Source organism: Tarenaya hassleriana, unplaced genomic scaffold (genome assembly GCF_000463585.1).
Source record: "Tarenaya hassleriana unplaced genomic scaffold, ASM46358v1 Cleome3, whole genome shotgun sequence".
In the NCBI taxonomy this organism is placed as follows: Eukaryota; Viridiplantae; Streptophyta; class Magnoliopsida; order Brassicales; family Cleomaceae; genus Tarenaya; species Tarenaya hassleriana.
Window position 1 is genome coordinate 2,509,234 of NW_010966177.1, and position 13,195 is coordinate 2,522,428.

The 13,195-nt window shown below is 43.1% G+C and overlaps 6 protein-coding genes across 6 annotated transcripts; 2 read left to right on the forward strand and 4 right to left on the reverse strand.

Annotated features, from left to right (window-relative positions):
• Positions 1-912: 912 nt before the first annotated feature.
• On the forward strand, positions 913-2,808 carry LOC104818900 (protein DEHYDRATION-INDUCED 19 homolog 4-like). Its single transcript, XM_010548699.1, has 5 exons — positions 913-1,177; positions 1,281-1,429; positions 1,950-2,027; positions 2,167-2,429; positions 2,520-2,808. The coding sequence occupies exons 1-5, from the start codon at positions 1,096-1,098 to the stop codon at positions 2,602-2,604; spliced, it is 657 nt and encodes a 218-aa protein (XP_010547001.1). The 5' UTR covers positions 913-1,095; the 3' UTR covers positions 2,605-2,808.
• A 142-nt stretch (positions 2,809-2,950) lies between these two features.
• On the reverse strand, positions 2,951-5,550 carry LOC104818901. Its single transcript, XM_010548700.2, has 6 exons — positions 4,819-5,550; positions 4,359-4,570; positions 3,981-4,257; positions 3,795-3,880; positions 3,614-3,705; positions 2,951-3,525 (listed from the first exon to the last, which is right to left on the reverse strand). The coding sequence occupies exons 1-6, from the start codon at positions 5,158-5,160 to the stop codon at positions 3,296-3,298; spliced, it is 1,239 nt and encodes a 412-aa protein (XP_010547002.1). The 5' UTR covers positions 5,161-5,550; the 3' UTR covers positions 2,951-3,295.
• A 268-nt stretch (positions 5,551-5,818) lies between these two features.
• LOC104818902 (protein gar2-like) lies at positions 5,819-6,913 on the forward strand. Its single transcript, XM_010548701.1, has one exon. The coding sequence runs from the start codon at positions 6,031-6,033 to the stop codon at positions 6,631-6,633; it is 603 nt and encodes a 200-aa protein (XP_010547003.1). The 5' UTR covers positions 5,819-6,030; the 3' UTR covers positions 6,634-6,913.
• A 745-nt stretch (positions 6,914-7,658) lies between these two features.
• Positions 7,659-8,796, reverse strand: LOC104818903 (ethylene-responsive transcription factor ERF071-like). Its single transcript, XM_010548702.2, has 2 exons — positions 8,348-8,796; positions 7,659-8,246 (listed from the first exon to the last, which is right to left on the reverse strand). The coding sequence occupies exons 1-2, from the start codon at positions 8,424-8,426 to the stop codon at positions 7,789-7,791; spliced, it is 537 nt and encodes a 178-aa protein (XP_010547004.1). The 5' UTR covers positions 8,427-8,796; the 3' UTR covers positions 7,659-7,788.
• A 594-nt stretch (positions 8,797-9,390) lies between these two features.
• Positions 9,391-10,830, reverse strand: LOC104818904 (multiple organellar RNA editing factor 3, mitochondrial). The gene is made up of 4 exons (XM_010548703.2): positions 10,380-10,830; positions 10,186-10,283; positions 9,782-9,847; positions 9,391-9,691 (listed from the first exon to the last, which is right to left on the reverse strand). Exons 1-4 carry the CDS (start codon positions 10,763-10,765, stop codon positions 9,582-9,584), a joined length of 660 nt encoding a protein of 219 aa, XP_010547005.1. The 5' UTR covers positions 10,766-10,830; the 3' UTR covers positions 9,391-9,581.
• Positions 10,831-10,886: 56 nt separating this feature from the next.
• Positions 10,887-13,111, reverse strand: LOC104818906 (exopolygalacturonase-like). Its single transcript, XM_010548704.2, has 5 exons — positions 12,850-13,111; positions 12,219-12,539; positions 11,828-12,117; positions 11,354-11,582; positions 10,887-11,256 (listed from the first exon to the last, which is right to left on the reverse strand). The coding sequence occupies exons 1-5, from the start codon at positions 12,970-12,972 to the stop codon at positions 11,035-11,037; spliced, it is 1,185 nt and encodes a 394-aa protein (XP_010547006.2). The 5' UTR covers positions 12,973-13,111; the 3' UTR covers positions 10,887-11,034.
• Positions 13,112-13,195: the final 84 nt, after the last annotated feature.

A 13,195-nucleotide genomic window follows, 5' to 3' on the forward strand; every position in this document is an offset into this window, starting at 1 on the left:
ACTCTTTCTGACGACTCGCGATATGGTATCAGAACACATCGACCTATTTCATTTCGATTGATTTTAGAATTTCTCGGTGTTTCACCGTATGGTCGGTTATTTTCCGTAGATTTCTGCAAGTTCTTGATAACAATGGCAGACGTAGTTCCATATCTTTCGACTACAGAAATTTCCGTCAATAGTCACTATTATCTCAGTACTATTAGCTCAGTACAAGTGATCACACCAATGTTATATATGCAGAGAGATCAAACTAGGTACAAAATGAATTGGAAAACATGTTTTAACTTTCTGATATAAAAAACGATCGATCGATCATTTCTATGTTTCAAGCAATAGACGTAGTTCCATATCTTTCGACTACAGAAATTTCCGTCAATAGTCACTATTATCTCAGTACTATTAGCTCAGTACAAGTGATCACACCAATGTTATATATGCAGAGAGATCAAACTAGGTACAAAATGAATTGGAAAACATGTTTTAACTTTCTGATATAAAAAACGATCGATCGATCATTTCTATGTTTCAAGCAATAGTTGGTGAAAACAATTCATTATTGTTCCGTGATACTAACTAAGCGTATTATCCTGGAGCGTCATGACTTTCCAAGTATTTTTCCATTCCATTAATTGAAATTGTTAGTATTATTCGAATTTTTCGAAACTTGGAAACATCTTTTTTCCTTCTCCTAAAAATATATTTTTTCTTTCCCTTTTTGCTATTTAGATTTAAAAGAGAGCCACGAAGCCAACGAGCGTACGACACGTACGAGACATGGACAACCAAAAACCACTTGTTCGGTTCGGTCCAATCGGTGATTTTCTCGGGGACAATTGTGTAAATTATATAAACTAAAAGGGTATAATAGTAAATAGTGTTGGCTCTTTTTTCATATTGAATCTCGAGTCCTCCGAACCAGAAGTTGGGTGACAAGTCTCAGTTCTCTTCTCCATTTCTCTCTCCTGGTTTGCCTTTTTGCGCCATCCATCGCTGCCATCATTCTAGCGTCTCGTTCATCAGAATTGTGGAATCTTCCGTATTTCGATTAATTTCATTCTAATTTCTGTGATTTTTTTTCTTAATCGGAGAGAAATGGACTCCAATTCATGGATCAATTGTCCCTCTGTTTTCTCCTCGTCCTCTTCTTCTTCGCGGCGGTATCAATCCCGATCAGGTTATCGTCGTTGATCGGGCTTGTTTCGCGAGAGAATTCGTGGGCTAGATTGTGCAATTTAGGTTTCATGTTGTTGTGATCTAATCCGTGGAATTGTGGGCAGATTTGTATCTGGGAGGAGGGTACGAGGATTTCGAAGGGGATGACGATCTGAAGACGGAATTTATCTGCCCCTTTTGCGCAGAGGATTTTGACATCGTTGGGCTTTGCTGCCATATCGATGAGGAGCATCCCGTCGAGGCCAAGAACGGGGTAACGATCATCATCTTCACGTGTTTATACGATTTAGAAATATCCCAGAGGATTTGTTTCCTCCATAGTTTCCCTAGATTGTCTGTTTTGTTCTTTTTATATGGCTACACTTTGGTTTCCTTTGGAAACTCGAAGTTGATTGGGAAGAATAAGGATGCTTCCTTATCTTGTGATTGTATAATATCTCATATCGATTCTCCTTGTCAAATGTGGACAACAGCTTTTGATTCCATCTCCGGAAAGCTTCTGAATCTGTCGTTCTGTGTCGGTGTTGAAGTATTTTAGTTTTAGCAGCTTACCCTTAATGATTGGAGGGCTTGGTCCCTTCAGTGTTTGCCTGGTAGGGTAAAGCTTATGCCTTTTGTTCTTCTTTATAGTATCATGAGCTTGTCTTTCTTCTTAGCACTGTGTTTTCTTGATCACTTTCCTGGTTGGCATTGTTCCATTCTGACGCAATATGCCCAAAACAGTGAGTGCTTAAAGCTGGGTGTGAAATAATGTCTCAACTTTGCTTTTTCAGGTATGTCCTGTCTGCACAAAGAGGGTGGGATTGGATATTGTTGGCCATATCACAACACAACACGGCAACATCTTTAAGATATCCTTTGAACTTTTTGTTATCTTGTGTTTGATTTCATCACATGATGCCTAACTTCTCAAATGATTTAGTTCGGCTACCCTCGTTGCTGGATGTTTTTCTTTTGGCCGATTTGCTATTTCCTTGATAAGAGATTCACGTGCAGCGAAGGAGGAGGTTGCGTAGAGGTGGATATAGCTCTGCTTATCTTACGCTGAAGAAGGAATTGCGGGAGGCGCAGTCTCTCCTAGGTGGATCGTCCAATTTCGGTCCTTCGACAAACATAGATTCTGATCCGCTGCTTTCATCTTTTATGTTCAACGCTTCTCCAGCAAACGAGTCGGGAAGCCGGTCTGCTACTGCATCCATGACTGAAGGGGCCCCAGCAACAAAAGCCGATTCACATAAGCAAACCCATGAAAGGTGTGTGTGCATATTCATTCCTTAAACACATTCAAGGACCATTTCGCTCGGACACAGTCTTAGATACTCACTTGATGTCTCTACCTTCAGAGACATCGGGGACCAAGAGAAGGCAAGAAAGAGCGAGTTTGTCCGAGGCCTGCTGATCTCAACCATGTTTGAAGAAGACGTCTAATCTCGCTAAAGCCTTTTCTCATGGCAGAGGAGTTGCTTGTGAAAGTAAACCGAGGTGGGAGACCACGGCAGAGGGTCTAGGCGAATGCAGATTGCAGATCAAACCTTGTAGTTTAGGAGGAGTTACCCCATATATTATATTATCATCACTGTACTTGGGAATTTGTATCTGCTTTATGATTTAGGAAAATGGAACTTTCATTCAGGGCTTTTGCCATACTCTATATCTATATGGTTCAAAAAGTGAGTAAAACTTGAATAATTCCACCATTAATAAGACACTCTTCTTACAAAAACACATGCAACCGGTTCAGTTCTTCAAATAAGCTGTGTCGTGGAATGTTACGTATCCACACAGAACGTGAGATTCGGTTCTTATTCCCAAACAAAAGAAGAACTAGATACTGAAGTCAAAAGAGAACAAGAGGCTATAAAAACTCGCCAAGCCAGTTATATGTTGCAATGGACACATCATCTTATAATTAGATGAGTCTGCAGAAAAGTCACCTGAGCGCCTGAAAAACAAAACGATATGCGAAAGCTAACCAGCAACGGGCGGTTCTTTAGTGCTGTGATGTCTCTCGTGTATGATGAAATAAGTACAGCAGAGATATTTGTAATGATAAGAAGCCATTGCCCAAAAGTGCTCAAAGTTGGCTCCTTTCAAAAGGCTTTCATCATCATCATCATCATCATCTGTGGCTGTGGGAAATGAAGAATCTGTAATCAGGGTGATGGACTCGAAGACGCTTGAGCCAGTTCTCGGCTGCTTGTAGCAGCGAGTTCAACTTCTGGCATTCTTGGGTTCTGTCCGGTGGATTCCAGATGGAGACTTTGAGCTTATAGGATGCAAGCCCGAAAGTAGGTAACGGTAGTTTTATGGATGGACCCGGATGGTTAAAATCCCTCACACTGCTTCTACCTGCCACAAAAACACGACACATTGTATAATGTGTAAGAGAGATCATATTCTCTACACATTAACATCAATTAAGGCGGGGGTTACTTACTTTGAGGAGGGGTTGAAAGAGAGTGGAAGGTCAGAAAGCAGGCGTCGAGATTCTGTAGCGTTGGACCTATGGGTATTCTGTATATCGGGTACCTTCATCAAGAATCAGACAGGAAGAAACATTCCATCATATTTCAGACATTCAACGGCCAACAGACACAGAAGATTCGAACAAGGCATACCATGCCACCGACACCCAACTTGAAGGGGAGAGATCACAGCTGCAGTAGGTCATTAACTCCGGGAATCTTGAAGCGAGGACTGACACCTGTTGCATGGAAACTTATAAGTAAAACACTGAACAGAACAGTAGGAGTAGAAGAGCTAATGATAGAAATGTCTCTCGACTCAAAAGGGGGAACTTTTACTTTGTTAGCCAGAGGTTCACGGGCAAACGGAGGTTCGTGCTCAAAATACTCGTACATTAGTTGTCCTGGGGAGTTACTGATCTCATTTCCATCTACTGCAGAACTGACAAGGGATTGTTCTCCGAGGCACATTCTATTCAAATTGCTGACATTTGAGTCCACCGCCTTCTGTTGAGCCTTAGCATTGTTAGGTACTTTCTCTAGCCTAACGTTGCTGCTTCCATCACTACTCATTGTCTCCTTCAACGACTCAACATCAAAATCTTCAACCGGCCTCCTGTTTGAAATGAAAGGCAAGGAAGGAACATGAAAACACAATGCTCTATTCTCGAATTACATCAGGAACAACATCTTTCATAAAACGATGATCAAGTTAACCTCAATCTTTGGCCGGATTTGGTCGGGTCTATGTACAGCTGAAGGCCGGACAAGTACGGGACATAATATTGCACGACGGAATCGCTCTCACTCAGTAACAGAGGAACGCCAGCACCATAAACACTCCACTCGGCAAATGACTCCCAGAAATCCTCAAGAACAAAAAAGGGTTGACACTCTGACTCACGATTCCTTGGTTCCCTCGAGCTCCTCTGAGAAACGAATTATAGGTTTAAGAAAAACATATAACATCCCGAAACAAATCCACAGTCTTACACAAGAACTAGACCGAATCTCAACATGAGCTCATAGTTTCCAGATCAATTCCACAAACCAACAAAGGCCCACCAAATTCCTCGGATGAACAATGCAGAAAAGTTTAGACAACTCTGCGTTCAGATCAACACTACAAAATGATGTCGGCATCAAAACTCGGCAACCAAACAGGTAAGGACTCTACCTTGGGGAAACACCGAGCCATAACCACAGGGGTGGTGTGCTCCAAGAACCGATCCAAGTTGGAGTTTGCAACCCGGTCCGACCCGGAAGACTCCGACGACCCGCTTTCCTCCGACACGGAGACAACCTTGGTCTTTCTTTCCGGCAGACCAAACCCCTTCCTATCAACCGCCGTTCGCCGCTCCTTCTCCACCTCCTCCTCTTCGCGTCTCTGCTTCTCCTTCTCCCTTATCTGCTGCAATTGTGCTTCCTGCTGCATCCGCCGCATTGGCGGCGGGTTGTAGAAGCGATTCTCTCCGCGGATCGCCGTGCGCGCGATGGAAACTCCTCCCGAACCCGACATTGCGCGATATGGAATAATCGATCGCACAAGAACCCAGAGGAAGCAGCAAAAGCGAACCAAACCCAGAAAAAAAAACAAAACAAATATCGCAAATTTCTTTCAACCCAAAACCAAGGATATTACTACTCTCACCGGGTATTCTTCTGTTTTCACCAGAGTTTCGAACTCCGAAAGGGTCTCTAGGGTTTTAGCGATTTGGGAAGACGATTGGGATTTTGATATTGTTATGACCAAGAAAAAAGAAAAGGAATGATGGGGGTGCGGGGAAGGAAATTATTGGGTTTTATATAGAATTTAGAGGCAGAAACTTGATTAATTAAAAGTTAAAACAAAATAAGCGAAAATGGAGAAGAAAAAAAAATGATGGATGTGGCGAATAGAGAGAGAGAGGTGTTTGGCAGCCGGGGGTTCCGTGAACCGGAAACGATTTTACTGTCCCTTGTTCGGATTTGGTATCACGACACGACACGACACGACGGTACTTACTCCCTGTACATTTACGATTTTGCCACTGGTGTTTTTCACGATTAACGGTTGGGCCGGGCTGAACAAATTGGCCCATAACTACTGTCCAATATATATTCAAACACAAAAAAAAGCCCATTAAGGGACCATAACTATATGACGATAAGGACACACGTGCGAGGGGGAGCAAGACATCCAACACGCAAACCAGTTGCGTGTCCGATTCATCCGGTCCCACGGATCGGAATCCGCTTCCAGATTTGTTTTCCTTTTTTCCTGTATTTTCCCGGAAAACGATAGGAAACCAAAAGAAAAAAATCCCTAATCCGAGCGTCTTCGGATTCTTCTCTCTGCTCGGATCTTTCACAAATCGAAGGTGATTTGTATTGGAGATTTGTCGCGATCATGGACTTCTCTCTCGTTGCCGATAGCGTTTCCGTTGCAGCTGCGAATCAAAGCGTGGGGTTCGGGAAGCTTCTTCTCAGACGGGGAGATTTGGCGTCTGGTCATCATGTTTCATTCGCGGATTCTTCCGGAGATCCATCCCCGGGTGGAGGATTCCAAGTATCGGCGGTTATTTTCCCGGTCGACGTGATCGCCTCTAAGCTGGTGAGATCCAGCGCTTACAAGACGATTCGCCGGACGCTTCACCGGAAAAAGCGCCGTACGAGGCGGATTTCGTTTAGTGGAGATTCGGAGGACGGAGGTGATCTCGCTCGTTTTCTCTTAGACGGTGATAACGGCGGTTTCAACGGTCCCTACGGCTTCGGCGGCGGCGGCGGGAACGACGGAGGTAGAGGGTGGAACTTTGGCGGATTTGGGAGGGGAGACTGGGACGAATCATCTTCGCTTCCGTCGTGGTCGGATCCGGCGATGGAGTTCGTGTACGAGGTGTTATGCTGGATCGCCTTGTCGAACTGCGTGCATTTCGCGTTCAAGAGGATTGTGAGGATTCTCACCGATGGCGAGAGAGAGAAATTAACCATGAGATTGACTCCGGTTTGTTAATGGTTCCGTGGGTGGTTTCGATTAGGGTGGTATCAATTGGCAATTCTTAATTCTGTGCAAGGCATGGAATCATGGTAACGATGTCTGTATATATATTTGTACATATCCTTCGTTATATCTGCAACTCAGCCTTAGATTTAAATGATATTTGTTCTTAGTTAATTATGTTCTTCCGGCAACGTTGTCAATTCTTATAGGTCGGAACAAGAATGATTGTATTTGGTTGAATTCTCCTGACATGTGTTCTTCATGTTGTTATATGTTGTAGAAGCTTAGAGTTCTTTGGCATCTGATAAATTGTCAAACTTTCGTCTTTGTTGCCAACCTTGAGGTTTATGTCTACCTGTCTGTCTACTTGTCTGGTGTTGACCATTTCTTATATGGTTGGACTTTGGAGGGAGGAATGTTCATAGCTTCTCATTTCTCAGGACATCTCTGAACTTAGATCTTGTATTAGCCAGACATATCCTTTTTTGGGATGTTTTTTTCCTCCTCTCTTTATACTCTGCAGGATGTTTGTCACAAACCTTGAAGCTGCGGTGTCGAATAAAGAGGGTCTTCAATCTCTGGTTCAATGTCGTTCTGATGATTCACCCCGGTTGCTCTGGAGTTGCAATCTCCAGAAGGGTACGTAGTTTTGCTGTTTTATCACACTTTGATGGGTTCGATTGCCTTATGCACCAGTTGTATGTCTAGTTTACAGTGCTTTAAATTTGCCTCTGAGGCTTGATCTCAGTCTGTGGATGAATCTCCAAATTTTACGTCTTTGTGTTCACTCATGAGTTGATAACTTGATGTTTCAGATTAGAGGCAAGGTAAATGTAGAAAAGTGGTTCCTTCCTCTTATCGATTTTGTAGGATCCTTACATATGATTCAGTAGTGGTAAATTAAAGTGTTTGATCCCTTAGAAACATATACTCTTGGCCCTTGACTTCAAGAACTCCTCATTTGGTTTCATTTGTACTTCTTTTACTCTCTCGCATGTTTAGCACAATGTTCATGCAAACAATGTTTGTGGACAAAATGGAGCTAAACGAAGATAGGTATTATAACAGAACTTGTTCAGACAATGCAAGCTAGAGTAGAGATTAGCCAATAGTAGAAGCATACACATAAAGCTAGTAACAGCACCCCGCCACACTCTTACTAATAATTCAGAGTGTTTCTATGAACAGATCATCAAACATCCAGAAATCGGGAGAACAGCTGCAGCTGCTCATATCCTCTCCGGCCTCAACCCCTAACCCTAAACCATTACTTGGGTCACAAGCTTCTTCTCCATCCGCATACATTGGCTGCTGCTGTACCGGAGCTGCTCCCACCACAAAGCCACAGAGCCTCTTAGCCTGTGGCCCGTGCTCGGGCTCGGGCTCAGGCTCAGGCTTTGGGAAGTTGAGCTTGGCCTTGTCGCCACGGATTTGCCTGGCCGCCTTATCGTAGGCTCTTGCCGCCTCCTCAGCCGTTTCGTAAGTCCCAAGCCACACTCGAACTCCCTTGAACGGGTCGCGAATCTCAGCCGCCCATTTCCCCCACGGACGCTGTCGAATTCCCCGGTACATGTTCTTCCTCTCTCTCCCTCTCTTTTTGCCCTTTCTTTGCAGTCCCTCTTCCACTTTTGACAAGAGCAAACGAAAAAAGAATAGGGTCAGAAACTGATGTCATAAGGAAGCCTGGATAGTGTAGAGAAAAAGGAAAGAAATCGAAATGTGAGACCTTTGGATGACCGGAGCTCCGCCGTATTCTTCCACTTCTCTGCCGCCAGCAGATCGGAAAATATTGCTCCGCCGCACATTCCTCCGGGTTGTGTAGTCACCTGTTTGGTTTTCTTCTCTCTTTGTCGTTGTGAACTTGTGAGTTTGGTTCTCTCTTATAAGTTATAAAGTGGGTTTGATGTGAGCGGTGATTGAGCAGAAGGAAATCGATGGGGACAAGAGAGACATACGAGCGACACGTGGCGCTCAGTTATGGCGTCACAGTAGAACTGGGTTGCTTAGACAGGTATGCCCCTTTTGGTTAAGTTCATTTACAGAAATACCACCGGAAACCTGGGGGCGAGCCCATAGGAACCAGAGTTCTAAAACCAACACAGAAATCCTGTGCAGTGTTTGCCGTGGGACAAAGCAGTAGCCTTTCCATGAAAATTAGAGCTTTTTTCTCTTTATTTTTTATTTAACAATATTTGGGTCAATATATTCATTCATGTGGTCGGCGGCACAAGGAAAAAAAACACATTATTACGTATCAATTTTTAAGGTTTATGGTGAAGAAAATTGTGGGTAAGAGTGGTTTTTTCACATTAAAGGGTGGGTCAAAGAAGATAATGATGTATTATTATGATAGAATCAGCTCTTAACCTTGATTAAGATTTAACTTTTTCATAAAGTAGCATTCTTTGTTTACTATGGAAATGCTAAAATAAAATGGTACGAGGCATGTGCATTCTTGTCAAATATGTGCAACCATAATAACTTCCTCGGTTTCAATTAAGGAATAGGATAAAACATTTCTAATCATATCCATTATTTTCGAATCAAACTTTTTTTCTATTTTTATGCTATAATAAGTTAAATTTGATTAGTAGAATTCGAGCTGCAAATAAATTTTTAATCAAAAAACTCTTTTTAAAACAATTAAATCGTTTTTATATTCTTTTTTACTTCGATTAGAATTTTATTTCATCGAAATTCTATTAAATCCATTCAATTTTACGGATTAATTCGGCTTTGTATAATCAACCAGTAATAATGAACCTAATCTCGATCCTTAGACTAGAGAGCCCCCGTCTCGATGCCTTTTATAGGTAGAACAAGAAAAATCTGGTCTTGCATTTGACTAACATGAAAAAAAATATATGGGAATTTAAGACAGGATCAGATCAAGCACCGACACATCCTTTAATGTTCCTTGACTGGTCAGTCGAACTGATTAGCCGGCTTCCGATCAGTCATCAGCCCCGGCGTCTATCGAACCGTGGTCTGGTACGGTTCCTGGTCTGTCTCTGCTCGGTGAACCTGTACTGTGGCCTGTGTATCACCTTCCCATCTACGTACAAGTCCCCTGAATCAAAATTTCAAATGGTCTCAGTCCCGAGTCATAAACTCAAATTCCATCCATCCATCCATCAATGTGGAAGAAATGAAGACACACCTCCATAGTCCTTGTTGGGTACGTCAAGGTAAGAATCTGGTAGAACCCACAGGACACCAGGCAACCCTGTTCACAACCACACCACTGCATCAGATTTCTGACAAGATTTCTATTTACAACATAGGTTCGTTCTTGATTCAGCAGACCCTACAGGACAAGCTCAAGAGTTCATAAAGCTTTCCTCGTCGCAATTCCAGCGCAGGGAACTTTGTATTTTTGATGTATCAGCACAGCAGAAGGCAAGACCATGATCTAAAAACCCTAAACCCACCTAAGACCTATCGGTATCAATGAATCGAATTAGAAGCAAAATTTCGCAACTTCGAGATGATAATTCATAGACTTTCTATTAAATTTAGAGCGAAGCAGCCTTAAACCCTAATCCCCAATTTGAAAGACCATACCTTTGACTTTGTAAGAAAGCTCCTCCGAGATCAAAGCACCAAACCCAGTATACGTCGTCGTGCAAACTGAATAAATCTTCTTTTTAGCCTCCTCCTCGCTAAAACCCATAAACCAAAATCGCAAACCCATCAATCCAAATGCACAAAAAAAAAAAAACCAAAACTATGAGAACAATGAATGCGAAAGTCTCCACCTGCCGATGACGGAAGCTAGGGTTTTGACATAAGCATTGATCATCTCATCCTCGGTGGGTTTGGGATCAGGAAACTCCATGACGATGAGCCAGTGCTCGTAGTCGCACCCATCTAGAAGAATCGTCTCCTTCGGTGGACGGTTGCTCCAGTTGGGCGACGGATCGTTCAACGGAGAGTATCCCGACCCAGATGTCTTCGGTCGGTTAGGGATGTGAAACGGACCCGGCGCGAGTTGGGTCGAAGACACCTTGTCCAGTAGACCAACGGCGACCCGAGAACGAGAAGAGAGGGAAGACAGAGAAGCCAAAGACGACGACGAAGAAGAAGAAGAGAGGGTTTTGCCAAGGACTGTCGTTAGCGCGCGCCGCCCGATGATGAACGCCATTGCCGACGGGATTTTTCTCTGAAGATGTTCGACTTCGTCGGCGTGTCTCTGTTTCCTTTAGGCTCTTCCAGATACTTCCGAGAAACCACTATTTGGGCCTAGAAGGCCCTGCGTTTAAGACATCATTCTTAATGGGCTTTAATATGGGCCCCTTGTTAGTAATGAGATATGACAGGCCCAATTAATATCAGAATCGGACCCTTTGTTTTTTCCTTTTCGTTATTTTTAATAGGAGACTGATTCGCATTACAACGACGGACCATAAAAACTCAAAAGCTTGAGCTAAGAACCTCAAGACCACGAATACCACCGGTTAAGCTAAACCGGCCTTGCTGGTTATTACACTGCACTAAACCGGAGAGATTAACGTTGGCGAGGCTGATATTCTCGCACGGCACTGCGGAGCTGCACCACATCGTCACCTCGAACTCAGTATTGTAGGTTCCGCTAATGTTCTTGAACGCTATATCGCTCAATTTCACCATAGACGGCTGCATATTATTTTATTGGGCATGTTAGAAAATTGATAATCAAGAATACAAAAAAGGGTACGTAGATGAATATATATACACACGTATATGAACTTACAGATTTCATGTTGCAGCTATGCGATGGGCAGTATTCTTGATCAATTATGATGGGGTTAGAGACGTTGTTCATGGCAATGTTCTGAAATACCATGTCACGAGCTTGGCTTGGAGGAGACGTGGGCCATGTCTTAACCCTAACGCCGTTACTCGTGCCGTTTAATGTGCAGTTCTCAACCCTAATCCCTCTCACGTCTTCCTCGTTCTTGTACCTCCCCAAGCTTCCTATGCTGCATGCATGCATCCATCGTACATGAAATAGCATTCATTCACCATCGCTTTATGAATATTTTCACGTTCGATTCTGAAAGATACCACTCTCCATGGTAAAGATATACATGTAATGTGCAATAGATATAATACGTGGAAGGATTGGTTGAATAAAAATTAGGTGTAATTAGATTTGTGCCCTTATAAAAGATAATAAAAAAACATGAAAAATATCTATATCGAATGATATTATATATGTTCGAACCTGATACCGTGGCCTGGACCACAATGTAGGTGGGAGACCGATATGTTGAAGCTCCCGGGTCCGACGGAGACGCAGTCGTCTCCCACACCGATGCTGGAGTTTGAAATATCGACGAAAGAAGAGTGGCTAATGTGTATTCCATCTGTGTTGGGACTATCCCATGGAGAAGTGATATGGACATTGTGGATAGTAATGTTTCGGCTTCCATGGATGGTCACGTGGAATGCCTTCCCGTTCGATAGAGTAATGTCTCTAACGACTGCATTCGACACATCGCTGAGTTTCAAAGACTGCATTCCAAAAACATATATATAATCACCATAAATCATTTCATTTGATTAACAATAAAGTATTTAATTTAATCGGAATCATATATATATATATATATAACCGTGATTAATCTGTCGCACTGGGCGGATTTCTTGCAGCTTTTCTGTTTCCAGGCTTCTCCTTCGCCTTGGCCATCTATGGTGGTCTGACCGTAGATGATGATCCCGTTTAGCTGTCTGAAATCAATCCACTCGGATGTCGGAAACTCCTCTAAACCGGCCAGAGCTACTAAATCTCCGACCAACTCTATCTTGATAGCCGATTTGGCACGGCAAGGTCCATTAAATGTGATCGGACCCAACAGGAATCTGCCTTCAGGTACGTAAAACGTCGTCTCGTTATCGTCGTGGTTGCAGGCCTCATCCCACGCCTCAAGAAATGCCTTAAGCAAAATTAATTAAGTGTGGTGTGTTACATCCTTGGATTCGAAATCAATGAATTGTATCCATGTGATATGCCATGTCATACGTATTTTCATTTAGAGGACCGTTTTTTACCCGTTCATCTCTCAACACCTTATTAAATGTTTACGTTCCATCGTATATAATGCACTAGATCCGACACTAACATTCACATGATGACGTACAAATTAATGCATGGAAACTCGATTCATGGGCATGCATGTCTGAACCGCACACGTACGGTCTCTCAAAACTGTCGTAAATTACGTTGTCGAAGAACGATGAACTAACCGAACTGCTCTCTGTTTCGGAATTTCGTGTCGCTCCATAGTCTGTGACATCGAAAACTCCGTGATCACGAGAGTTTATGATGGGAGGATCTGAAGGTGGATCCGATTTGGGAGATGGAGCCATTGCAGGTGGATCACTATAATAAGGATCGCTCGAATACAAAGTGTCGTAAAAATAATCTGTGAATCCACGAACCACGTAGTTCGATGATGATCTCGTTTCTACGACGCCAAGAATTAGCAGCAAGGCTAACAATGCGATTCTCGTCTTCTTCATTCTCTCTCTCTCTCTCTCTCTCTCTCTCTCTCTCTCTCTCTCTCTCCCATGACGATGAGCCAGTGCTCGT

What these genes read in the sequence shown, in the direction of transcription:
- LOC104818901 (XM_010548700.2), bottom strand. Translation starts at nt 5,160, where the DNA reads ATGTCGGGTTCGGGAGGAGTTTCCATCGCGCGCACGGCGATCCGCGGA. An exon ending in TGGCTCGGTGTTTCCCCAAG is followed by an intron (nt 4,571 to 4,818) that starts GTAGAGTCCTTA and finishes TTCGTTTCTCAG; the next exon opens with AGGAGCTCGAGGGAACCAAG. An exon ending in TCTTTCAACCCCTCCTCAAA is followed by an intron (nt 3,526 to 3,613) that starts GTAAGTAACCCC and finishes TTTTTGTGGCAG; the next exon opens with GTAGAAGCAGTGTGAGGGAT.
- LOC104818902 (XM_010548701.1), top strand. Translation starts at nt 6,031, where the DNA reads ATGGACTTCTCTCTCGTTGCCGATAGCGTTTCCGTTGCAGCTGCGAAT.
- LOC104818903 (XM_010548702.2), bottom strand. Translation starts at nt 8,426, where the DNA reads ATGTGCGGCGGAGCAATATTTTCCGATCTGCTGGCGGCAGAGAAGTGG. An exon ending in GGAGCTCCGGTCATCCAAAG is followed by an intron (nt 8,247 to 8,347) that starts GTCTCACATTTC and finishes TCTTGTCAAAAG; the next exon opens with TGGAAGAGGGACTGCAAAGA.
- LOC104818904 (XM_010548703.2), bottom strand. Translation starts at nt 10,765, where the DNA reads ATGGCGTTCATCATCGGGCGGCGCGCGCTAACGACAGTCCTTGGCAAA. An exon ending in CTAGCTTCCGTCATCGGCAG is followed by an intron (nt 10,284 to 10,379) that starts GTGGAGACTTTC and finishes TATGGGTTTTAG; the next exon opens with CGAGGAGGAGGCTAAAAAGA. An exon ending in ACCCAACAAGGACTATGGAG is followed by an intron (nt 9,692 to 9,781) that starts GTGTGTCTTCAT and finishes ATTTTGATTCAG; the next exon opens with GGGACTTGTACGTAGATGGG.
- LOC104818906 (XM_010548704.2), bottom strand. Translation starts at nt 12,972, where the DNA reads ATGGCTCCATCTCCCAAATCGGATCCACCTTCAGATCCTCCCATCATA. An exon ending in AGTGCGACAGATTAATCACG is followed by an intron (nt 12,118 to 12,218) that starts GTTATATATATA and finishes TTTGGAATGCAG; the next exon opens with TCTTTGAAACTCAGCGATGT. An exon ending in GGTCCAGGCCACGGTATCAG is followed by an intron (nt 11,583 to 11,827) that starts GTTCGAACATAT and finishes GCATGCATGCAG; the next exon opens with CATAGGAAGCTTGGGGAGGT.
- LOC104818900 (XM_010548699.1), top strand. Translation starts at nt 1,096, where the DNA reads ATGGACTCCAATTCATGGATCAATTGTCCCTCTGTTTTCTCCTCGTCC. An exon ending in CCGTCGAGGCCAAGAACGGG is followed by an intron (nt 1,430 to 1,949) that starts GTAACGATCATC and finishes TTGCTTTTTCAG; the next exon opens with GTATGTCCTGTCTGCACAAA. An exon ending in AACACGGCAACATCTTTAAG is followed by an intron (nt 2,028 to 2,166) that starts ATATCCTTTGAA and finishes TAAGAGATTCAC; the next exon opens with GTGCAGCGAAGGAGGAGGTT.